We start from the raw sequence: 27,271 nt of genomic DNA on the forward strand, positions 1-27,271 counted from the left end.
TAGCTCGGTTGATTTTGTCATGGTGTCGTGAAATTTGTTATTTAAGTTTTGGTGTCGAGTTCTGATCCTTGTGTATGTACTATGTAGTTTTGCAAAGTTAATGATTTCGCCTTTTGGATTATGTGACAGTTTGAGTGAGGAGAGCAGGGGTTTGAGATGGAACTCGTTAGTCGACATGCTTATACAGAAATGAAGCATTTGCTTGGTTTAACTGATATGTTTTTCGATATTTGTTCAGACCACGCATTTGTTCCAGATTTTTTTACTTATTCATTTAATTTTTGTTAATAATTATTTTTTTTTTTTGGTTAATTTCATTAATTTTTTTTTTTTTTGATTTGCAGGGTTATGAGATTTGCGTTTGAGTTCCAGATTTGAAGTTGGTTTCGATCCAGATGCCAGATTTAAAGTTCGTTTTGGTTCCATATTTTTGTTGTGGAGTTTAAAGTGTAAATGTAATTATATGAGATTTGTATTAGATTTTCTTCTAAGTATACTAGAATTTAGTTCTAGAATTATTTTCACTTGTAATTACATTTATTATCAATAATAATTGAATTGATTAATTTGTTTGCTTTAAAAAAAAAGTATCGTATTTGCATCATTCCATATCTTATTACATTTAAAATCAATTAATTAAAAGCAAAAAACTATTACATTTAATACTAGTTAACCAAAAGCAAAAAAAAAAAGAAAAAAAAAAGTGCAAATGCGTACCAAAAGCAAAAATGAAAGCACAAATGCGTATTCCAGAAAACAGTCGCTAATTAGCGACTGCCAAGGCTAATTAGCGACGGCTTCTGGCGGTCGCTAATTAACAACTGCAGTTGGCTGACGCTAATTAGCGACCGCCAGAAGCCGTCGCTAATTAGCGACCGCCAGAAGCCGTCGCTAATTAGCGTCAGCAGCTCTAAACGGTCGCTAATTAGCGACTGCTAGGGAAACGGACGCGAAATTCGAAATATCAGACGCTAATTTTTTAGCGTCCGCTTTGCGGACGCTATTTGGAGAATTAGCGACCAAGGGTTTTGCATCAGCCATTTAGCGTCCGTTGGCGGACGCTAATATATTTAGCGTCCGATTCCGCGTTTTTAGCGTCTGATTTTTGCGGACGCTAAAGGCTGACATTCTTGTTGTGCTATCCTATGGCGGAAACGCCACCTTCTGGTTAGGGGCAATTGTCCCTGGTGGCACCGCACTATGCATGGCTTTATGCCACCTTCTGGTTAGGGACATTGTCCCTGGTGGCTATTGCCCTATGATTATGATGATGATGATGATGATGATGATGATGGGAGACGTCCCTGTATGTTATACTCGCCAAGTTACCAATAAGATAATTATGATGATGATTATGATATGAAGATAATAATGAATTTATGTTTACATAAAATGTTTATGAAATGTTTTTACTCTATTCTCTCTCCTCCCTGTTTGCAACTAAAATGAATTGAAATGAATTTACGATGTTAGAGTAGTATGTTACTGGGCCTCGGCTCATGACGTTTTGCTTTTCTGTTTTAGGTAATGACGGGGATGACGGAATGGCGTAGCAGTGAGGAATAATTACTACTTAAATTATGCAGACTCTTATATTAATGTATTCTAAGCTTAAGAACATTATTTTGTGAACCTTAATATGTTCACCTAGTTATTTAGCATTTCTAAGTTAGTTATGAATTTATATTTAAAAGTTACGTTCTTTAACGAACTTATGTTGCCTTGTATTTTCCAAAAGGAAAGTACGGCAGTAACGCACCGACTAAGTTAAGTCTTCCGCTGCTAAGTAAGAGCTAATTAATGAATTAACGATGCTTAGGAGTCGGGGAGTTACAGAATCGTATCAGAGCCAACGGTTCCGAAACCTTAAGTAAAACCTTATAGGTTTTACGTATTTCATATAGGAACTAAAATGGTTTAGGATAATTACTTTAGCTAACATGAGATAATAATTTATAATAAAAAAAATGATTGTAGATAAATAAGGAAATCAATAATGAATATGAGCGTGAGTGATAGGACGGGGAATGGGAAAATTTTACGCTACTTTAACGCTGTTGACAGAGTATGTTGCTGGCAAATGAGTACGTCATAAACGTAAAATGTTTTATTGTTAGACAATGGCCTCAAGTGAAAGTGACCCTATTAATGGAGGAAATGCAAACCACGAGTTTGAGGTCACGCTCGAAGAAATGAGAGCAAGGATTGATGCATTACGAAGCGTCCCTGTTTTTGGAGATGCCACGGGAGATGCTAGTGATAACCGAATGGATTTAATGAGGCTGATGATGATGGAGCTTTTACAAGGAAATCGACAAAGGCCTAGACTGAACAAGAAGAGTGCTCAAACATGTTCAAGAGGTTCTCGGCTCATAAGCCCCCAACTTATGATGGAAAGCCAGACCCCACTGAGTTTGAAGAGTGGCTAAACGGCATGGAAAAAAAATTGTTCGATGCTACCAGTGCCCGATAAGTGGAAAAGTTAACTTTGCAGTCTTTTATTTGAAAGGACAAGCCAATCTTTGGTGGAAAACTGCCAAGGAAATGAAACAACATCCCAAATGGTGAATCTATCTCATGTGATGTCATGTATAGAAACTTCCCTATCCTTATAGGAGGCTGTGAATTTCTAGTCGACCTAGTTCAATTTGAATTAACCGACTTTGATGTGATCTTGGGAATGGATTAGTTATCCAAGTACCAAGTCGACATTAATTGCCTGAACCATGAGATAATTTTTAGAAGACCTGATGGGCGCAAGGTTTCTTATCGAAGAAAAAAAGCCAAACCCCGTATTATCTCAACCTCAAAAGTATTCAAACTACTTGCGAAGGGTTGTTACAGATACCTTTGCAATGTAATAGACCTAACAAAACCTAACGACTCTTTGTCCGACATCCCTATAGTAAAAGAGTACCCTGACGTGTTTCCAGAAGACATATCTGGTATGCCTCCGCAAAGAGAAATAGACTTTAGCATCGACCTTATTCTGGGAGCTGCCCTATCTCGAAGGCACCATATAGAATGGCACCAGCTGAATTGCAAGAATTGAAGAAGCAACTAGATGAATTGCTCGAGAAAGGGTACATCCGACCCAGTGTTTCACCCTGGGGTGCACCAGTCTTGTTTGTAAAGAAGAAAGATGGAATATGAGGTTGTGCATAGTTTATCGAGAGTTAAATAAGATTACCATCAAAAACAGATATCCTTTACCCTGCATTGACGATCTTTTCGATCAGCTGCGAGGTGCAACCACTTTTTCCAAGATAGATTTGAGGTCTGGATATCATCAACTTCGCATTAAGCTAGAGATATCTCAAAAACCGCCTTCAGGACTCGATACGCGCATTATGAATTCACGGTGATGCCCTTTGGGTTAACCAATGCCCCAGCCGTTTTCATGGACTTGATGAACCGAGTTTTCAAGCCCTACCTTGATAAATTCGTTGTTGTATTCATGATGATATCTGGTGTTTTCAAGAAACTCAAGTGAGCATGAAGAACACTTGAGAAAGGTGTTGGAAATACTAAGAGAAAGAAAGTTGTATGCGAACTGAAGAAAGTGAGGTTGAAGAAGTTGCCTTTCTAGGGCACATCATTTCTGAGAATGGAGTCTCCGTTGATCCCAGAAAATAAAAGCCATAATGGAGTGGCCTAGACCCACCAATGTCCCGAAATTGAAGTTTTATGGGTTTAGCTGGATACTACCGAAGATTCGTCCAAGACTTCTCAAAGATAGCATGCCTATAACGCGATTGGTGAAGAAGTCGGTCAAGTTTGAATGGAGCGATGAATGTGAAGAAGCTTTTCAGGAGTTAAAGAAACGCCTTACCTCTGCCCCAATTCTAACCCTTCCTTCTGGTATAGATGGCTTTGTTGTGTATAGTGATGCCTCCAAGCATGGATTAGGATGTGTGCTAATGCAAAACGAGAAGGTTATAGCATACGCTTCTCGACAACTTAAACCGCACGAACAAAATTACCCAACCCATGATCTTGAACTAGCCGCTGTCGTATTCGCCCTCAAAATCTGGCGACACTATTTATATGGTGTTTCATGTAAAATCTTTACCGACCATAAAAGCCTCAAATACATCTTTACCCAAAAAGAGTTGAACTTAAGACAACGTAGGTGGCTAGAACTCCTAAAAGACTACGACCTTACATTCAATATCATCCTGGAAAAGCAAATGTTGTAGCTGATGCCCTAAGTCGAAAAGCTCACCTAAACGCAACCTTGACCTTACCAAAAGCTACAAGCGATGACCTTTGGAAAATGAAGGTGGAGATCATTCATAGAAAAGAAGGTGCGTACTTGAATGCATTGGAGTTGAGGCCAACCTTGTTGCCAGACATAAAGGAGGCACAAGGTGGAGACCCTGAGTTGGAGAAAATAAAGAATGATGTGAAAGAGGGAAGTCGCCAGGATTTGTGATCCAAGAGGATGGTACTTTGAGATTTCAAGGAAGGTTATGTGTCCCCAATAAGGAGACATTAAAGAAGAGGATTTTAGAAGAAGCTCATAATAGTCCTTTCTCAATCCACCCTGGAGGAAACAAGTTATACAAAGATTTGAAACAGACATTCTGGTGGAGCAACATGAAGCAAGAAGTCGCTGAATTTGTGGCAAGATGCTTGACTTGTCAAAAGGTCAAGATAGAGCACCAAAGACCTGCAGGGCTCCTACAACCTTGAGTGTCCCTACTTGGAAGTGGGATTCGATCTCGATGGATTTCATAATGGACTACCACCGTCAACTCGAGGCATGAACTCTATCTGGGTGATTGTGGATAGATTGACAAAATCCGCGCATTTCTTAGCTATAAGAAATAATTGGAGCTTAGACAAGCTAGCTGAGCTGTATATGAACACAATTGTCAGGCTACATGGAGTTCTGAGTTCGATCGTGTCTGATCGAGACTCAAGATTCCAGGCAAAGTTCTGGAAGAATTGCAAAAAGCTCTTGGCACTAGACTCGACTTCAGTACAGCCTTCCACCCAGCAACTGATGGTCAGACGAACGGACGATTCAGACCCGGAAGATATGTTAAGAGCATGCATGTTAGATTTTCAAGGAAGTTGGGGAAGTACTTGCCACTGGTAGAATTTTCTTACAATAACAGCTACCAAGCTAGCATCAAAATGCGCCTATGAAGCACTCTATGGAAGAAGATGTAGAACACCCCTTTGTTAGAGTGATATTGATGAAGCTCGAATGATCGGACCTGACTTGATACAAGAAACGACAGAAAAAGTACGATTAATTCAGACTAGGATCAAGACTGCGCAAAATCGACAAAAGAGCTATGCAGATCGACGGAGGAGACCACTAGAGTTCATAGTGGGTGATCATGTTTTTTTGAAAGTCTCACCTATTAAAGGTGTCATGCGATTTGGTCAATCTGGTAAGCTTAGTCCAAGGTATATCGGCCCATATGAGATTCTCGAGCGAGTGAATGACGTGGCTTATTGACTGGCGCTACCGACAGACCTAGATAAGGTGCATAATGTCTTCCATATATCGATGTTAAGAAAGTACATACCTGATCCAAGCCATGTGATTAGGCATGAACCTTTACAACTGAGGAACGACTTGACTTACGAAGAAAAACCGATTGAAATCCTTGACCGTAGGGAAAAGCAACTCAGAAACAAAGTAATTCCCATGGTAAAAGTTTTATGGGCCAACCATTCTTCGGCTGAAGCAACTTGGGAAGTTGAAGATCAAATAAAAGCGAAATACCCTCATCTATTTGCTTAGATTATTATGTATGTTTATCATGTTTGATCTGCATATGTTATCTATAGTATGAATATGTTTTACTTTCATAATGATTTTTGATATGCATTGCATGACCTTATTTTGACTTAGTAAGTTTCGAGGACGAAACTTTTTCTAAGGGGGTCAGGATGTAATATCCCGTATTTAAGTAATACTAATTGTCGGATTAATTATAGATTAAATATTTTCAAACTAACAAAAACATGAATTATAGATATTAAAATGTATAATAAGCTATATTAAGTTTCCTTTATTTAATCTAACTTGTGGACAATAGAACAAGTATATACTTAAGCAAGCAAATTACAAAAATGTCCCTATGAGTCTAGCACTCTAGCCCATCTTCTTCCTTCCCCATTTTTCTTCTCTGCAAATTTGTTTGTAGTGTTCACACATGAAATCAAACCCTCTAACTCTATACTACAACGCTCATGTCAGCAATCTTCTCCATTAGTCAATAAAGTTGCTACAATATCTCATAAAATCCGGGAAGAAGCCCCAAACTTTGAATTCTCAACCTTCTTCCATTAATGTATCTTGACCCCAAATTCATATTTTTCACATGACAAACTGATCAACAATAGGAGCATAGCTTCCCATAATTTCTATAAATACCGGTTGATGATTCCATTGAACCACAAGCAAAAATCAGAACAAGTTGTAATCAAATTTTTCTCTCACCTCCATTATTACCCTCTTCCTTCTTCTCTGTTTTGGGCAAGCTGCCCAACACCGCCACGACACCACCAACAACAACATCGTCATCCACCAAGCGCCATGTGCACCACCATGACATCACTAACCACCACTTGCGTCACCATCGCCACCACGGTGGCAGCATCACTTAACCACGCATACCCTTCTTTCCTCTCGCTACACCCACTCGCAGCACCTTTCTCTCTCCTCGACCCACCTGAACGAACCACCTTCGTCACTCCGGCGAACCACCCTTACACCTTCAAACTCGCCGCTGCAGCCTCCATTTCCGGCGAAGCTTCTCGTCGCCCTTCGCCCCTTCCTCTGTTTCTGCCGCAAGGTATGCTGAACATACCTTTCCGTTTTTTTTATTTTTCCTTTGATAAGCTTTTGTCTCTTTTGGGTCTAATATACCTGATCATATTTTACTGATTAGTGTTTGGGCTCAAGTAATATACAAGGTTATAACTTATTGGTGCTATTTAGACTAATGAGATTGGAGGTATGACTTATTAATTACAACTAATCACTTAGTAATGTAACTTAGCTTAATTAATGGGCAAGTTGGGTGAAACAAGTGTAGCAAATATAATACTAAGTAGTCTTATCCTTTATTTTATTAAGTTCATATTATTAACCTTAATTTATTAATATTCAAATATGACAAATTTTATTTTATAAAAGCTAATGTAATAATTATTATTATTTAAGTAATAAGACGGTACTTATAAAATTTAGTAAATAAACGAATATACATAGTCTCACGATTAATTTGGTTAACGAGTCAGCTTTATAAACAATAATAGTAAACAAACGAGGAATGTTACGATATTAATCGTCTCGTTATCAATTATTGGTTAGATTAAGGAAAAAGGGATATTACAAGCCTCCCCCGACTATCAAAGTTATTAAGCAGGATTTGAGGTAACGTCTACTGCTAACACCCCGCATTCCCTTTCTAAATAATGTTTTATGTTGATATTTATAATGTTTATGTTAATGTATGCTTTTATGGATTGCGGGATTGAAATACTTTTTATAAACATGATATTTCATGCGTTACGTAATTTATGATGAATTGCGAAAGATTTAAAGAATATGATTTCCATGATGATTGTGAAGTATAATGTAAATAAAAAGAAATGGAACATGATAAACAAAAGTGAAAGATGGTTTTTGGCATCAAGTACGATTATGTTAGTCGTGCACGTACCGTTCTATCCTATGGCGGAAACGCCACCTTCTGGTTAGGGGCAATTGTCCCTGGTGGCACCGCACTATGCATGGCTTTATGCCACCTTCTGGTTAGGGACATTGTCCCTGGTGGCTATTGCCCTATGATTATGATGATGATGATGATGATGATGATGATGATGATGGGAGACGTCCCTGTATGTTATACTCGCCAAGTTACCAATAAGATAATTATGATGATGATTATGATATGAAGATAATAATGAATTTATGTTTACATAAAATGTTTATGAAATGTTTTTACTCTATTCTCTCTCCTCCCTGTTTGCAACTAAAATGAATTGAAATGAATTTACGATGTTAGAGTAGTATGTTACTGGGCTTCGGCTCATGACGTTTTGCTTTTCTGTTTTAGGTAATGACGGGGTTGACGGAATGGCGTAGCACTGAGGAATAATTACTACTTAAATTATGGAGACTCTTATTATTATGTATTCTAAGCTTAAGAACATAAATTTGTGAACCTTGACTATATTTCACCTAGTTATTTATGCATTTCTAAGTTAGTTATGAAATTTGATATTTACAAAGTTACGTTCTTTAACGAACATATGTTGCCTTGTATTTTCCAAAAGGAAAGTACGACAGTAACGCACCGACTAAGTTAAGTCTTCCGCTGCTAAGTAAGAGCTAATTAATGAATTAACGATGCTTAGGAGTCGGGGCGTTACACAATATTTTTCTCTTCAAAAGTTTTTTCAATTTCATCGTTCTTTTTCATCAGTTCTTTATGGTCCTTTAACATATCTTTATATTCAAGTCCCAACCCAATCTTTTGCTTAGTTAAAATTTTCACTTCTTTTTTCATGATTAAAGATCATCATTCTTTTCTTGACAATCATCAATGAAATTTTCAAGCAAAGTAACAAGTTGTTTTTTGATAGAAGATGTATTGAAGGTTTTAGAGAAAGAAGACTTACCTCACTGTCTTCAATTTCATCTTGGGATCGAGTTTGAAGTTTTCTCCATTAGACACAAGTGAGAGTCGTTCATGCACTATGCCCTTCTTTGTGATGTCTGTACATCATTCAAACATAATTTTGGTTCATGGCACTGTGCCTCTGATTATTTTTCATTAGATTTCGAATCTCCCGAAACGGCAGCTATCATAGCCTTTTTAAATTCTTTCTTGGATTGCTCCCTTCTTTCTTTAGGCTTCTCCTCATCCCATAAGGGTCATTCCTTTATCCTATGATCGTACTCACCACACTTGAAACAACCGGAATTAGTAGCACTTTTCTTAAAGTTAGAGGTAGTGCTCTTACCTTTGAAATTTTCATCTTTTCTAGGATTGTTGTTTTTGTTCTTTTTGAGAAAATTTTTAAATCTCCTTGTAAGAAAATCAATACTCATCACCGCTATCACTGTTTTCAATTTCCAATTCAGTTCTTAAAGCTAGACCTTTTTTTTTGGTTCACTAATTTTAGAATCTAAAACAAGTTCATGTATGAGTCATTAATGATCCAAGTTGTTCTAGTGAAATTTGAGTCAAATCTTTAGCTTCTTGAATATCGGTTATTTTTGCGAGTCATCGATTTGTTCAACTTCTTAACACCTTTCTCACTAAATCTTCAGAAGTATGTGTTTTGCCTAGAGAACGCAATTCACTAGTGATTAATGTAAATCGGGTGATATCTGTTTAATAGATTCTTCCTTATTCATAGTAAATAATTCATATTGTTGCACAAGTAAATCTATTTGAGTTTCGTACCTTCGTGGGCAAATTCCAGCGTGTCCCATATTTCTTTTGCTGTAGTACAAGCCGAGATCCTTGAGTATTCCTCAGGTCCAATTCCATATTGGAGAATACTCATAGCTTTGTAGTTCTTTTCGGCCTTTGCATAGTCGATTGAATTGTAGTCATCTCCATCTTTGCCGACCATCTCTCCTTTAGCATCTTTGGTTTGGATGAGGATAAGTCATTTCCTTATGATTTTCCAGCATTCATAGTCCGATACTTGGATGTAGATCCTCTTCCTCACCTTCCACCATCCATAGTCTTTTTCGTTTTTGTGTGTCTATCTCAAGAGTCATCTTGCATGTTCACGACTTCTATTCTCTAGGGATAAGCCTTTCGAGAATAGCCCGCTCTCATAGCACTTGTTGGAGTAGAAGGTGACACTCAAGAAAGGGGGGTTTGAATTGAGTGACAAAATCTAATCGATTTTCGCAAAAACACTCCTATGGCACATTGCCTTACATTGTGTTATTCACTCGTCAACTCCCCAATTGATGTTTTTGCTTGAACTAAATTGTATCAAAACATGAAAATAGTAAAATCAAATAATACGACACAGGAATTTAACGTGGTTCAATCTCACCTCTGAGATCTATGTCCACACAAATTACTCTTTTATTATTTGATTCTTAAAATACCAAACTCTTCATACAATATGATTCCCCCACTACTAATCTAGTAGTGCTCCCTAACACTTAACCCTAAGTGTTTCTACTCTCTATAATGTGAGAATTATAGAAAAGAATGATTTTTCAAAAGCGTGCTTCTCATTCAACCAAATAGAGGATCGTTACAATCGTCGTTGTTTAGAAACCTTAACTTACTAGCACTTTGTGTCATACACTGTGCTATGAGAATCCGTTTTCAGCTCTCATAATTTTACGAGACTAATCTGAAAACGTAAGTTGTTTTTCTGATTTCTATCCCTTATATAGCTTATCAACTGAATAAAAAATATTCTCCAAGATATGGTTATCTTCTTGAATAGTTTTTATTCCTAAATTAAGGGATACAATCCTTTCCTTTTCAAAATCTAATTTTATCTTTTATAAAAACTAATTTTTTTTCCTTTCCTTATAAGACGATGATTCCTCTATATCTTATGCCAACTATTAATAAGATTTTAAATCGATTTTTATCCAAAATTCTTTATCAAATATTTTTCTTTAAAAATCAGCTTTTCTTAAAACTCTTCTTTTTCTTTTTTCGAAAATCTTAATCAAAATTTTTTTTCTTAAAAATCAGATTTTTTATAACTCTTTTTTTTCCGAAAATATTTTTAAAGAAACGTTTTCTTTAAAATCATTTTTTACAAAACTCTTTATCCGAAAATCTTTATAAAAATAATACTTTCCTTTCAAAACTAATTTTCAAAATGAGAAACTCCCTTTTTATATAGAAACATGAAATTGATATACACTACAAAAAAAAATTGGCTATAGAGGCACGTCATTTGGCCGACTTGCCTCTAAAACCCCCTTTTACCATCACATAAACATGGTTGCCTCTAATTATATGGTTTTTAGTGTCAAATATATTCTGGTGCCTCTAAAGATACATTTCAGCATCAAACGAATGTTGGTTGCCTCTGAAACCATGTTTTTAGCATCACATGAATATTGGTTGTCTCTAAATTCATATTTTTGGCATCACATGAATTTAATTGTCTCTAAAACCATTTTTTTTAGCATCAACTATAGTTAGTTGTCTCTAAAGCTATGTATTTAGCGTCACATGACTTTAGTTGTCTCTAAAGCCATTTTTTTCAGCATCAACTGTAGTTAGTTGTCTCTAAAGCCATGTATTTAGCGTCACATGAATTTAGTTGTCTCTAAAGCCATTTTTTCAGCATCAACTGTAGTTAGTTGTTTCTAAAGCGATGTATTTAACGTCACGTGAATTTAGTTGTCTCTAAAGCCAATTTTTTTAGCATCAAATTTAGTTAGTTGTCTCTAAAGCCATTTTTTCAGCATCAACTGTAGTTAGTTGTCTCTAAAGCGATGTATTTAACGTCACATGAATTTAGTTGTCTCTAAAGCCAATTTTTTTAGCATCAAATTTAGTTAGTTGTCTCTAAAGCCATGTATTTAGTGTCATATAATATTTCATAGCGACACACTCACAAGGTCCACAAATGAACAATAGTTTATTCTAGATATTAAAATTCCAATAATAATCTACTATTTTTTTTATTAAAAATTTAATAATGTAAGGTTAAAAAAAACATGTTAAATTCACCCATTGACATTGACGGATCTTATTGTATAGACGATTGTTACGGGTTGATATTATTTTGATTTCGGATAGTCTTTTCTGGCAACTCGGATTTCGAATATTTCAATATCGGATTGTGGCGGATTCAGATTATATCAGATGTCGGGTGTAGGTACTATTCAAATTATATCAAGTTGAATCAGATTGGTTTCAGATTAAAATATCTGAACTGATCAATTAAATTGAATTGAACTAAATTGAGTTGAAAATAATTGTTTATGAGAATGGAAAATTGAGAACTAATAAACTGAATTTTCATAAAAATATACTACTGAACATACAAAGTTTCAGAATCTTATTAGAAGACTGAATTTTAATCAAAGGTTCTCTTCATCCTTAACCCAGATACAAAACCAAAGGATAGCTTCACTTCACCCAGAAAGAAAAATAACATATAGAGTTTCAATTTTTTTTTTAAATCTGGAAGTGAGAAAACTAAAAGAACATGTAAACCTCTCATTAGATACAATAAAAAACCACAACTGGGCATTACAGTTTAGAGTAATTTCAAGGGGCTTTCTTCAGATATCATGAATGACCCTTGGCCATAACAAGCCGGCATATACTACACTGATTAGTATCTCGCCAAAATGTAGCCATGTTAAAGGAATATAAGCAGAATGTGCTCACTTGGTCCACAAGTGAAGTAAATCCTTGCGCTTGTTAATTTTCTTCTGTAGCTGCAGAAGTCCATAAAGCAAGGCCTCAACTGTTGGTGGGCAGCCAGGGACAGATATCCACTGGAACAATCCGGTCACAACCTCGAACAACAGAGTAGGAATAATGATAGTATCCACCTCCATTTACACAACTTCCCATTGATATAACCCACCGGGGCTGGTCATAGACCCTGAAAAACCATTTCATGACATGAATGTCAGGACATTTTTGAAAATCAAGTTTCGAGATAACACAATGAGTCCATAAATGACATCTTACATAAGAGTTATTGTGACTCTATTGCCACTGTCAAAGAGTATCCGGCCATACATGAATAGCACTGCTGTAAGGAAGAAGTGCCTGAGAAAATGAACAAAAGAAAACTATTGATTACCACTGTCAAGATCATACTGTCAAGTAGGTCACCAGAAAATTAGAAGGCAATTTAACATGGCAGATATAACTAAAATTTACCAGTTCAAAAGCCTAAATCCTGGAAGTCGCTTTTCTTCATGAGCTCTTCGACTCAAGGTAAAAAGCTCACTGACCATAAATATTTGTATGATAACTTCCATGGCAAAGATTTAGAGATGACCGAGGTACACTATAATTGAAGCGAGTGCAACCATCCAAAGGGATGAGTATGCACGGACCAACATAGATCGATACTTGTTTTTGTCATGAACAAGCAAATTGTTGCCATTCTGTTTACTCAAGTCTGAAGGGACCTGAAACTGAAGAGCAGAAACTTATTTCAGAAGAGAAGATCAGTAAAACCAGTAGAACTAAATAGCAAGATTTACTATGACAACGAAGATGCTCAGAAAGTTTCCTATAGCACTAGTTGGCAGGTTCGAAGAACCATATAATGAAGACATAAACAATGAGTACCAAACTTCCCTTCCCAACCAAAAAAATTGTTGTTTATATCAACCAGGCAAGTAACCTCTCTGTAAAATAATTTATTATAGTCACTATGTAAGGCATAAATCGTTTTATGTCGAGACAAAATTAGTTCCTTTAGCCATAGTTGCATAACTCAGATATAGTTGGGTGATAAACCAAAGACAGACAAAGGGTAGAAGATGCTATGCCTACATGTTGAAGGAGCACAAACCTGAGCACTAGCAGTATTACTAATTAAAATAAAGTCCAGAGAATGAGAATACAGATACCATACATGTAGAAGACTAACAAAGTAAAGCACAATTACTGACCTCACTAGATCGTCTACGATGCCGAACTCTAGGTGTTGATGGACCAGGACTACGTTCTCCGGCATCTCTTAGTGCTATAAAGTAATACCAAAAGGCAAGCACAACTCCTGGGCAATCTGTAATATGACTACTATTAGTCTACTGATACTGCATCGTGCATTCAAGAATATAGTCCTGGAAATGGAATGGTCAAAAGATTATTGTTCTGCAAGTATGTAATTTGCATCCAGGAACTTAATGATCAAAGGACCATCATGATTTGAATGAACTTAGACTTGCACTAGTTATCCTCCCTGCACCATCTTATATTATGTCTTTCCTTTATAGTTCAGTAACTGATTTAGTCATCCTACCAACCATCAGTCCTCTTTTCTGGATTTGTATTATCACATTAACAAAATGAATTATTGATACATGTAGGGTATAGGATAAGTTATCATGAAATGTTATCAAGTCTCTAAATCACACAATCAAGTAACCAGTTTATCCGAAAGTTACCATACTAGCTAGTAGTAGTATCATTTAACAATAAGTCAACAACTATGTGACATAGTTGCAACACACATTTGGATGATCATCGGGAAAGCTAGTACAGAATAAGTTGAGACCTTCTTTTCCTGAACAGCATTAGCATGTGAATCGATTTGAGCCTCTGCAGTAGCATTCTGCAGCGAAAAGACATTAGACAGAAATATCATTTGCATCTATTTATGAAACATAAGTACAACATTTGCATCTATTATCTAATCTTACAAAACATCCCAGTTTCTATTCTCCAACCGTCCGACATGATAAATAGAACTCTGTCTCTTGGCCGTAACAAAGCCAGAAGAAAAGCAATGGAGGTGGTGATTTTGTGTTATATATGTGGAGTTATGAGGAGATGGTTAAACATAGAGGTCACAAGATTGCATAACTGAAGGCTAGAAGTGGCAAGGAGAAGAAAAGAAAATCGGCAGATTGCCCAGTCAGAATGTTGTGTTTAGAGTAGTGCTAAAGGTTCAATCTTGGCTACTCTGCTGTGTGGCCTGAGATTACAAGAAGTATGACATTCTATTGCTCATTGGACTCGGCATTGGAGCAACTCCCTTCATCAGCATTCTTAAGGATCTCTTAAACTTCTAAAAAAAAAATCGAATTCCCCAGATCTGGAATATTAAACCCTAAATTCAAACGAAAAGCCCCAAACCCCTGTAAAATCGAAGCAAAACGAAAACCTATAAATCGAATAAATTTGTACACCAAACAAACAGAAATTCAAACGAAAAGCCTGAAAAATCGAGAATTCAAACCAATAAAATCCCCATAAAATAAACAACAAACAAATCGAAATTACAAAATTAAAAAACTTACAGGATGAACGACGTTCGTCGCTGCTTGGAGATGATAGAGAAAAAAGGAGGTGAGTTGAGATAGAGATTGAGAGAGACGAGGAACAGAGAGGAGAAAGAGGGGAACCGGATGAGCTGAGAGTGGATGATGAGGGAAAGAAACGAGTTCTAGAAAGTTAGTGAAAATAAAGCGCTTAAACTCTTCTCACCAAAAAAACAGCGCTTAAACTCCCGCTTGTTTTCAACAAAAAAAAAAAAACTCCCGCTTATTTTTTAAAAAATTTATTTAAATGACGGTCAAATATTATTAAAGATCTCTAATAATTTCATCTCTTATCAGATTAGATCAGGCAAAGAGAACTTATCCATAGTTTTTGACCCACATATGTTCGATATATTGTTTCTAAGACTTTGTGCAATCATTACTAAAAATATATATTTAAATAACTCATTCAAAATTTATGCAATCATCATTACCCGTACCCATAGGGTTCGATAGGGTATGGGTAGGGTCTAAGGTCCTTAATTAGTTTATATTAGAACTAAAAATGATATATTTTAAATTAAATGGGTAAATGTTACAATTGAAGGTGTATCTTTTCGAAATAAAGTTGTTAATATTTACGACAAAATCATTAATGAAAAATAAATTCCCCTTTGAACATCATATGTACACCTTTTAATTTGCTTTTCATAGTTTTCACGATTTTCACATGATCTTCTTCCTATATATTCAAAATTCTAATAGAGAGCAAGCTGAATGACGTGGCTTTGTTTTCCGTAATTTTTTTTTCCTTTTCTTTTTCTTTTACTTCTTATTTCTCCTTTCATTTTATTTTTGTTTTTATTCTTTTATTTCCCTTATTCCCTTTTAATAAGAATTTCTCACTCTTGTCTCATCTTTTAAAGCTTTCCCTTTGATTTCATGCTTTAGTTCAATTTTTCTTTGTTCTTTCAATTACTTGTCTTTTAATTCATGTTTTGCTTTTAGTTCCTCAATTCATGTTAGATTTAGTTTCAATTTCATGCTCTAGCTTTCAATTTCCATTAATTGCTAGTTTAATCGTTCTTCTGCTTGTTCATCTCAATTTATAGGTTAATCCTAGGATATTCTCTTTTGAATATGAATTTTAGCCATGAGTGAGTAGCTTCCTTTGCTAGAGGAAGTAAAAGAAGTCAAAGTATTGCAATGATTGCATGATGAGTACTTGATAAGAGTTAATTGATTGATTGTGACATTTGATTTCCAATATTCATAAGGATAGGAGTAATCAACCTAAAATTAGGTCTAAATTGGATTACTACTAGGTTTAACAAGGGATTGTGAATCTAGAAGTCCATACTTGATTGATTTGAATTGAAACCTCTAAATCTACGCACTCATAGCGGGATACACCTCATTATTACCAACATTTTCACTCACTTTCTCTCACCTCACATACATATCAAAATACTCACCTCACACCGACACTATTCTCTCTTTCAATCTCTTTCTCTCACCTCACCTTCACTTCCTCCTTCGTTGCCTCTTATCTCACTTCACCGTCTCCTTCATTGCGATTTCGGTAAGTTCTTTTTCTCCAATTTGGTGCATCTCAACTTTTTTTTATCTTCGAATTTTTTGGATTAAGTTCGAAATTTGGGATCTTAAATTATGTGGGTTTGGGGCTTTGAATTTTGAGGGGTTTGGGGTAAAATTTCTGCTTCGATTAGTTCGAATTTTGGCTTTGACTACTTTGAATTTTCTGGATTATATTCAATTTACATTATGTTATACAGGATGTGGGTTCATATTTGAGTTTTATTTGGATAATCTGATCTGTTTACGATTCGCTATTGACAGTGGCGATCATCTGCAACTAACAATTGGGTTGGTGTAAATTTTCTTATATGATATAAATTTTCCTTATCTAATATGAATTCTTCTTATTAAATATATATTTTTGGAAATCCTACCACTCATTCCATTTTCCTTAATTCCAGTGAAAAATGAGAAGTAAGCACTATATTATGGGACGGAGGGAGTAGAAGCTATTGACTTACCACTTATCTCCTATTACCTACCCTTAACTTCGTTAAAGTTGAACCCCAACCCATTAGAAACCCTACCAATTTGAGCCTTACACTATCGCTTTTTGAACCTCCGCCAAGCCATCACATCGGCCATTACACTGGCGTTAAGCCAACCCTTTTCTAAATCTATGACACTCATAGCGGGATACACCTCATTACCTCACATTTTCACTCGCTTTCTCTCACCTCACATACATATCAAAATACTCACCCTCACACCGACACTATTCTCTCTTTCAATCTCTTTCTCTCACCTCACCTTCACTCCTCCCTTCGTCGCCCTTCATCTCTCTCACTTCACCGTGTCCTTCATTGCGATTTCGGTAAGTTCTTTTTCTCCAATTTGGTGCATCTCAACTTTTTTTTATCTTCGATTTTTTTGGATTAAGTTCGAAATTTAGGATCTCAAATCATGTGGGTTTGGGGCTTTGAATTCTGAGGGGTTTTGGGGGTAAAATTCTGCTTCGATTTAGTTCGAATTTTGGCTTTGACTACTTCGAATTTTCTGGATTATATTCAATTTACATTATGTTATACAGGATGTGGGTTAATATTTGAGTTTTATTTGGATAATCTGATCTGTTTACGATTCGCTATTGACAGTGGCGATCATCTGTAACTAACAATTGGGTTGGTGTAATTTGCAATTGATATTTTTTCTTTTCGTTCAATTGCAGTGCTTTTGGTAATCTCAATCCACTCTTTCAAAATAAGCATCATAGTGCTTATATACGTTGAAAAGAATGCACCTTTATGTTGCGTTTGTTCAACTTAATAATAACAACTTGTACATTTTTCTTTTATAACAATAATAATATTATTATTACATAATAATAATGATGATAATAAGTAATAATAATTATTATTATTATTATAAGTATTAATAATAATAATAATATAATAATAATAATAATAATAATAATAATAATAATAATAATAATAATAATAATAATAATAACTTAATAAGGAAGAGTCCCAAATAAATTCAAATTTAGATTATTGCTGTACAACTGAAATTTCAAAAACACTTTTGAAAAAAAAGGAAATTTCAAAAACATTTCGTTTGAGAATTGAAAGAAAAACCCTAGTCCCTCATTTCCCCCCAATTCCCAGCCCAATCGTCTTCTCAGTTGTCCCTCATTCTCTCTCTCTGACTCTCGGCTTTGCTCAGCAACGCCGTTCTCACGTCGGTCTTCAACATCACCTTATCACCGACGGCGTAAAATCTCGTCACTAACGCGAAAACTCAAGGTATTCTTTCTCTCTCCTCTATTTCCCCCAAATTCAAAACCCTAATTCTTCATTTCTCTCACCAATTTCTCGTGTTTTTAGGTGAATCGATCGATTTGTTGGATAAGGAGCTTTTCTGTATCGAGGAAAAAGATTTTTTGATCGAGTTTATTCTCTTGTGAAGTGTTTCTCTTCCCTTACTCCTGCAGCGGCGGCAGTGGTGATGGGGATGGTGAAGTTTATTCACTCTTTTCATTTCGAAATTTCATTTTTGTTGGGTATGATTTTATGATGTTCTGAAATAAGGAATTTGATGAACTAATGTGGCTTGAAAGTTGTTTTTAATCTCATCATGAAAAGCGAAATAACTAAATTTTTTTTTGTTACATTGGCTTCTAATCTGTTGGTTTTTTTTTTTTTTATCAATGAATGCATCTTTTTGTTAAGTATTCAAGAATTGTATTTACAAATGATACTGGGGGAGTGCCGCCATGTACAAAATGAAGGCATAACTATCATGCCCTTAGTTTACGATGTATAACTAGTAACTATTTCTCTGTACACAAAACGAATGCATGCTATTTCTACAGCACTTGCTCAGACTTTACAAAACGACTTGTCTTCTAGAAATCCTGTGTTGGAATTTAAAAAATAAACCATATATACTGAGTATTAATTGGATACTACTACATGTTAGCTTAGTTATATGATGCATTGACTGAAATTTTTTTGTACTTATGCGTGCTTATCATTATCCTTATCATTATACAATAACTCTTGATTGAATAGCTGGATGGAAGTGCGTGAAATGTCTCTGTGCTTCTGTAAATGGAAAGTAGACAGATTAGTCGGCCCAGGTGCAGTAATATTAAATTCTGGATCAAAAACATTGATGCCCGAAACCACCCTATATAGTCTTGGAAGAGTGTATGCTGCATGGCTTTCATACTAGCCAGGTCTAGCTTTGCTGCATAATGACAAACTCCATATTGGTATTTGATAAAATTGCTTTATGCTTTTTAGAATGCTGATCAAATTCTACATTAGAAATTTCAATACTAAATGGAGAATGATTTATGTCTGACCTTCCTGTAATTTCTTGATATGTGCTTGTGATGATGAAATATGCCGATATCTGCTGTGAACTGACATGAAAAATGGTACTTCATATCCTTCTGTCTCCAGCTGTCATCTAAATCTTCATACTTTGTCTTTTCTAAGGCATGTGCTATTGTGGCCTATCAAGACAAAAGGTTAACTTCAGAATAGAGACATACTTTATTCTTACTATGGTTGTTGATTTCTGAAATTATGTCACCAGTGTTACTCTAATCTTGTTTGCCATGAGTGATGCAACTAGATTTCCGTCTGTATAATTTCCAATTATAATGTCCGGCTTTCCTTCCATAAGCTCAAGGATTTTGGCTGTGGCGTCCTGGTGTCATATAAAAAAGAGTTATGATGAACTAGAGTAAATATAATGATCCTAAAAGCTAGAAAGTCTATTAGTAATTCAATTAATACATGCCCTGGTAAACCTCTCAAGGTATGGATATATATCAAATCGAGAGACCCACTGGCGGAGGATCCCATTTTCTATCTTAAAAGGAACGCGTAAAATGTTGGAGTACTTGGTTCCCTCAATTGATTCCACTTCTTGATTGCACTTGGTTCCTTGAGAATATGGAATTAGCCTGGTAACCTATATACACAACACCAATCAGCTGTAGTTTAATGGCTTTATAAATTGAGATGAAATGATGATATCAATCTATTGTGTACCCACCACTAGAATTTGGGGCTTTATATTAAGCCCTTGATTCTTGTATCTGATGAGTAATTCCTCTTCTAGTGCTCTGACTTGATCTAGAACATAAACCACCTACAACAGCATAATAATATGATCACATTTCATGTACTTGTCTTCTTTTGCAGGCTGTTATAACTAGTCACTACCAAATATATAACTGTCCCCAGTATCTGGCAAGCTAAGATCATTTGCTTGACCAAAGTAACCGTGTATAGATAATATCACAACGCTGAATATTGTTGGAAGCCTGCCAAAGAATTTCTCCACGCTCACTGGGTCTGGTGCCTGCAGCACCTCAAAGAGAGAATGCATAAACTCTTTAACTCTTGCTGAGGTATGACCCCATCCTTTCTCAAAACCCCACTCCTTGAATCTGTTAATATATTAGTATCAGAAAAACTTATTTGAAATTTCTGGCTATGCTCATGAGGAAGTCAAACAAGATGTACCTCAACTCGAAATTCTGAAATGGTGTGTCAGGTGAAAGTGATGAAAGAAACACGTCAGCTACAACCAATGTTGCCTAGAGCTTTTCTGGCGTGTTCAGTGTCTCATTGATCATTAGTTTCTGACCAAGTAAAATTAGAAATTTGAGCAACCATGTTTTAATACATATATGCAATATGATATATGTAATATCATATATATACGTGTTCAGCCTTTGGCTTTAATTTTCTTGCTAGGCACCGTAACTTGCGCAATTCGTATTTCCTAGTACCCCCAAGTGAATATGTCAGCTATCGGTGGTCAGTGGTCACTATGCCGATAGTTGATATTATTATTGCTTTTGCAGAGGCGTGGAATAGAAACGAATCTTTATGCTCAATTCAAGTCTGACTCCATCAAGATTGGGATGGTTTTTACCTTGATTTATGTTTTTGTCTGTGTCTTTATTTTTGAAAAATGCTACTTGCAGAGAATATATGTACTCATTTTTTGTGATGTGAATATTATTCAGGTTAAGCATCCAGAAGTTGCTTAGTTTCTAGGAGGTCAGCTACTACATTTTTTGTGTTGTGAAGGTATTCTGCTCTGCAATATTTGGTCCAAAAATTATACTTCATTTCTAAAAGACTTGTCCTTTGTGTTTATGCTCCCGTATAGTGTGGTTTACATACAACTTTGGGACTATGGATGATGACAAACCCTTTGGCTGAATAAAACCTCTATGCCAGCTCTTGCAATCCATCCAATGCCTGCCCTTAAATTATTCATTATGTGGTTGGAAACTATGCTACTGCATCTGTAGAGTTCGATTTTGTAATTGTTATTTGCAATCGTCTAGAATGTTGTCTAGTAGTCTGTATATTGGCACACATCTTTGTTACAATATGTGACGATAACTTGATCTGCAAATAATGAAGATGGGATCTTTGATAGACTATTAATCAATTTAAAAGGAGATTGATAACTTAGTATACATTCTTCCTAGATAATTGGATTGAGGTTTTTTTGTGTGGTTCGTATCATATACTATTGTTATCTTCAAGGCAAAATTTTGCACATTCAATTTGATTAGCAGCTGTAGGTGGTTTGATGATATACATTAGTTGCTGCCCATCTAACACATTTCTGTTTTCAGGCTGAGAAGATTACAACACTGATTAGGGCCGCCAACATTGAATGCGAGTTATACTGGCCAAGCTTGTTTGCCAAGCTCCTTGAAAAGAAGAGCATTGAGGACCTTATCATGAATGTTGGTGCTGGTGGCGGTGTTATTACTTTTAGTATTAAACTAATATTTTCTTCCTCATACTACCGGCTAAGCCAATTTTTGTACAAGTTATTACAGCTTTTGTTAAACTAATATTCATTAAACTAATATTTACTATATGCATGTGTTGCAGGTGCTTGGGAATCCAACTATTCAAACAATTGAAGAATAATATGAGGAAGAAAATAGCATGACACTAACAAAGACTAGGCAATTGAAAAATGAAATGACACTATTCAACTATTAGATATCTTTTTTTTTTCTCTCTTGTAGTTTCCAATTTCTTTTTATGTAACAATTGTGAACAACCAACAGACATGTTAGTTGATTAAGGTGTTTATATAAATGACAATTATTTTTTATCTATATAGTAGCTTTTTATTGATTCATTAAATTGTTTTGTTTGTTTACTTTTAGTATTAATATAGTATATATATGTATTAATTCATAAATCTTAAACTGTAAATGTGTAGTTGCCCCTAATAGTTTTAATAAAAATGTCAAAGTTGCACCTAAAAACATCCTTTAGCGACTAACTTATGGTTGCATTAGAGGCAACATTAATTAGAGATAGATTTATGGTGCCTCTAAATATAAGTGGTCTTATCAGCAATATAACTTGTGTGCCCCAAAAAGTGGCATTAGGGGCAACCTATAATAGCGACTACTTATGGTTGCTTCCAAACGTAAGAGGCTTTAGCAGAACTGTAACTTGTGTGCCTAAAAGGTGGCATTAGGGGCAACTATTATTAGGACAGACATGGTTGCCTCTAAACTAACAGTCTTTACCGCACCGTAACTTGTATCCTCTAAATGACGCATTAGGGGCAACCTATAATTAGCGACAGTCATATGTTTGCCTCTAAACTTAAGAGTCTTTAGCAGATACCATAATTTGTCTGCCTCTAAAAGGTGGCATTAGGGCAACCTATAATTAGCGACAGGCATATGGTTGTCTCTAAACATAAGAGTCTTTAGCAGCACCATAACTTGTCTGCCTCTAAAATGTGGCATTAGGGGCAACCTATAATTAGCGACGGACTAATTAGAGGCAACCAAAAAATTGTTTCTAAACACCATTAGAGGCTACAAATATATATTTAGATGCAATTTTGGATTGCCTCTATATGTAGTTTTTTTTGTAGTGATAATTACCTATTTTCTTAACTCAAGAAAATAGTTAATGATTCTAATTTAATATTTGTAGTTTAGCCCAAAATTCCAATGAGTTAATTACATTGCATAAACATGACTAAGAATATAACTAGACCTAAGCTTCCATATCTTCATGTTCTTGAGCTTTTATGAACATCCAATCTTGAGAGCTTTCTTAGATCACTGTTACATACATACATGTTATAGTACAAAGTGTCCATCATCATCAAAATAGCATTGACTTAGAGTCGCAACAGAATCCTTTAACTTATTGTGTAGCAAGGGTGTTACAAGAATTAAAGATTGAGCAATGTATCTAAGAAAGAACATTAGATGATTACATGTTTAATGTTATGTGAATGGATAACACTAAGAAAGGATATTTGGCGATAAAGTTGTAGTCGGAATCCCTACAAGTAATGAACAATGGGGGGAGTGTGGGACTTGTTATGCAGGCCTACTAGGACGACATTAGTGCCTTATAAATTTTGATAACTCAAGTAGGCGAAAGATTCTGTACGATCTTGGGGGTATGCATACTAAGGTGATGAATGTGGGACGGAACGAAACCGTATTTACATTTCATCTATTAGACCAAATTGTCTATTAAGGATTAAGTAACCCGTATGATTCTAGTAAGATGACAGTGCCCGTTCGATGCCATTTAGTTTTTAATAATAATGTTTTAGTTTAATATCTTCATTTCAATAAGCCTTGCCTTTCACCACGGCGGTAACACTCCCAAAGTCGATGCGACGTAGTTTAGACGTGTATGGATTTTGTGGGTGTTACACATCCTGTTAAAGCCCCTGAGCCTGATGGTATGTGTCCGTTATTCTTTCAGACATATTGGCACATTGTTGGTCCTGCTATATCGAAGACGGTCATTGGTGTTCTGGATGGCGAGGGCTTACCTTCTGATTTGAATAAAACCTTTATTTCTCTCATTCCCAAAAAAAGTAAGCATGATAAGATGAGTGAGTTTCGCCCTATCTCCTTCTGTAATGTTGTATATAAGTTGGTGTCAAAAGTCCTATCTAATAGGCTTAAAAAATTTCTCTATGATTTTATTGCTGTAAATCATAGTGCTTTTGTCCTAGGCCATGTGATCACTGATAATGTTTTGGTAGCTTTCGAGTTGTTCTATCATATGAAAAATTTAAAGTAGGACAAAAATTGGAATAAAGCCTTAAAGCTAGACATGCTACAGCTTATGACAGAGTATAATTGTGTTTCTTGGAGGCTACTATGAGACGTTTTAGGTTAGATGATGCTTGGGTTTTGAGAGTCATAGAATGTGTGCGATCTGTGTCAATGTTGATCCTTGTTAATGGCCTTTCAACAGAAAAATTCACTCCAGCTCGAGGTATTCGTTAAGGTGACCCCAACTCGTCATATCTATTGATTCTTTGTGCGAAAGTTTTTTCCAATTTGTTGAGGCTAGCTGAGGGAAACCATGGCTTGAGAGGGGTGAAAGTGGCCTCTCATGCTCATGCGGTGTCACATATATTATTTGCAGACGACTGCATTATTTTTTTCAGGAGCTTCTAAGCTAGGGGTGGATGTTGTGAAAGATGTGTTGAAGGTGTATGAAGGTGCGTCGAGTCAAAAGGTGACTTATGATACAACGGATGTGTGTTTTAGTGCAGGAGTTTTAGTGGAGTGGAGAAGAAGACTAGCAAACAGGCTGAACGTTCGTTTGGTCGAATGCCACGAGAAATATTTAGGTTTGCCGACTATGGGGGAGGGGGGGCTTTCGTAGAAGATGATTACAAAAGACATTAAAGAGAAGTGGTGGAAGAAGCTGCAAGTATGGAAGGGGATGATTCTTTCTAAGGCGGGTAGGGAAATTCTGATAAAGGCAATTGCCCAATCTATTCCTACTTATGTGATGAGTGTGTTTCAGATTCCATCCTCTTTATGTGATAAGTTGAAGTATCTTGTAGCTTAGTTTTGGTGGGGTCAAAAAAGTGGGGAACGAAAGATTCATTGGGTGGCTTGGAAAAAATTGTGTTGCTAAAAAAAAGAGGGTGGTTTAGATTTTAGGGATTTTAAACTCTTTAACTGGGCGCTGCTGGGTAAACAACCTTGGAGATTGTGAAACAATAGCGATTCTCTCCTCTATGCGATCTTAAAAGCTAAGTACTTTCCGGGCTTGAAAACGGGCCTCATTATACGTGGAGGGGAATATGGGAAGCAAAGTGGGTTGTGAGACTGAGAATGTGTTGGAGAATCGGAAATGGGGAAAGTGTGAAGGTGTGGAAGGATCCGTGGATTCCAAGCACGAAGTCAAAAAAAGTTATTTCTCCACTTGGGGAATTTGATGAAAATCTTGAGGTTAGCTCTCTCATCGATCCTATCTCTCGAAACTGGAATCAATCCCTAATTTCTAGTATCTTTCGTACTTTTGAGCAGCATCATATTTTAAGTATACCTTTGAGTCATCGTTTTACTAGTGAAAAGTGGTGCTTACTTTGTTAAGTCGGCTTATCGAACTATTTTTCATCATGGCTATATGGATAATTTGGCATCGAGTTCATATGCTCGAATAATGTGGAATTTTATATGACATTCATCTTTATTGTTAAGGGTGAAATTATTTGCTTGCAGAGCATGTCATAATGCTCTGTAAACTAGCCAGGAGTGGGTTGAAGACTAAGATTTCAAGTCTTGATTCTACTTGTGGTATATGTGGGGCGTTTGATGAATTTGTGGTGCATGCGTTGATGGAGTTTGTTATAGCAAGGCTGATTTGGCAAGCTAACGGTATTGAGCTGACTTCATCGAGGGGTTTCTTTCGATGGTGCTAGACTGGTGGGCATAGGTGAAAGAGGAGGTAGACCAAGAGGAGTGGGACCTGTTTATAACTCATCCTTGGGAAATATGGAGTGCTAGGAACAAATGGTTATGGCGGGGGAGGCCGAGGACCTTACCGAGGTGAGTGCTTACGCTAAGAGGGTGTTTAAGGACGCTTGCAAAGCTGCTGATCCTACTCGAGGGAGGCTGAAGAGAGGGGGCAGTAGGAGTGGGGGAACGACAAATGATGGAGAAGGAGGTTCGAAGGAGTTATCGTGGAAAGCATCTGAGGAGGTCTAGGTGAAGCTTAATGTCGATGCTGGAGTGAAGGAGGAGGATGGTGTGGGGCTTGGGTTGGTGGATCGTGATCATAGGGGGGATGTTTTGTTCTTTGGCTCGAGGAGTTTGGAGTGTAGCACGAAGTTGAGGATCTTGCTGTGAGATGGGGGGTGAGAATCGCGAAGGCACGAGGCTACCACAATATCGTAGTTGAGAGTGATTGTTTGTCCATCATCAATGCATTGAAGCAGCAAGCAACGATAACGAGCTATTTATTTTTAATTATTAAGACGACATTTTTTTATTAGTTTCTCTTGTTTTGATAATGTTGTGTGGTCTTATGTTAATCGGTAGGAGTAATAATTTAGCTCACAAATTAGCTCATACAACTCCTATGGAGTCAAGTAAGACAATTCGGGAGGATGATTTCCCTAGTTTTATTATTTTTGGTACTCGTTCCGATTTAATGAATTAAGCTCCCTTTTATGGGTTCCCCTAAAAAAAAAATGAATAGCTACACATTATTATTACATGTGATATTTTGCGTCAAATTTTAATTAAACAATAATACTTGATCACCTATTAGAGTATAACAAAAGTATCTTTAGTTATTTAATATATATATTATTCTTCTCGTTACAACTAAAATCATAATAACATATGGTATCATTTTATTAATCATACTTGAACCTTTATGATTGATAATATATATATTATAATATAATATAATATAATATTTATATAATATAAAATATATATATATATATATATATATATATATATATTATAGAAACGAGTTCATACGAGAATGCATACTTACGTGAGAAATGAAAATGAATTTTACGCGCTATAATGCTTATGAATAAGTGATGTAACTCTAATGAAAAATTGATGTAACTCCATAAAATAAATATGAGATAAAAAAATTCAATTTTTTTTTTTGGGCTCAGATTTTTTTAGGGTGGGTGTAACTCTAATGAACAAGTGTTGTAACTCTAATCCAATTGTGTGGTTGAAAATCATTCTCTTTTCTCATGTGATCTTGCCCCTATATATATTCTGTTTTTGGAGTTACAACACTTTTTCATTAGAGTTACATCACTTATTCATAAGAGTTATAGCGCGTAAAATTCATTCTCATTTCTCATGTAAGTATGCATTCTAAATTTCTCATATGTACTCACTTCTATATATATAAATATATACTTATATAAGAAATGAGAATGAATTTTACGAGCTGTAACTCTTATTATGAATAAGTG

The 27,271-nt window shown here is 35.8% G+C and overlaps 1 protein-coding gene and 1 long non-coding RNA gene across 2 annotated transcripts; one reads left to right on the top strand and one right to left on the bottom strand.

The window, feature by feature from the left end:
• Positions 1 to 12,034: 12,034 nt before the first annotated feature.
• LOC125495070 (phosphatidate cytidylyltransferase 1-like) lies at positions 12,035 to 13,910 on the bottom strand. The gene is made up of 4 exons (XM_057393070.1): positions 13,622 to 13,910; positions 12,879 to 13,138; positions 12,684 to 12,764; positions 12,035 to 12,594 (listed from the first exon to the last, which is right to left on the bottom strand). The coding sequence occupies exons 2-4, from the start codon at positions 12,977 to 12,979 to the stop codon at positions 12,450 to 12,452; spliced, it is 327 nt and encodes a 108-aa protein (XP_057249053.1). The 5' UTR covers positions 12,980 to 13,138; positions 13,622 to 13,910; the 3' UTR covers positions 12,035 to 12,449.
• A 4,185-nt stretch (positions 13,911 to 18,095) lies between these two features.
• Positions 18,096 to 21,842, top strand: LOC125495071 (uncharacterized). Its single transcript, XR_008968407.1, has 4 exons — positions 18,096 to 18,276; positions 18,358 to 20,399; positions 20,859 to 21,087; positions 21,648 to 21,842. It is a non-coding gene; the product is annotated as an uncharacterized LOC125495071 (long non-coding RNA).
• The last annotated feature ends 5,429 nt before the right edge of the window (positions 21,843 to 27,271 follow it).

This window comes from Beta vulgaris, chromosome 2 (assembly GCF_026745355.1).
Source record: "Beta vulgaris subsp. vulgaris cultivar EL10 chromosome 2, EL10.2, whole genome shotgun sequence".
NCBI classification, from domain to species: Eukaryota; Viridiplantae; Streptophyta; class Magnoliopsida; order Caryophyllales; family Amaranthaceae; genus Beta; species Beta vulgaris.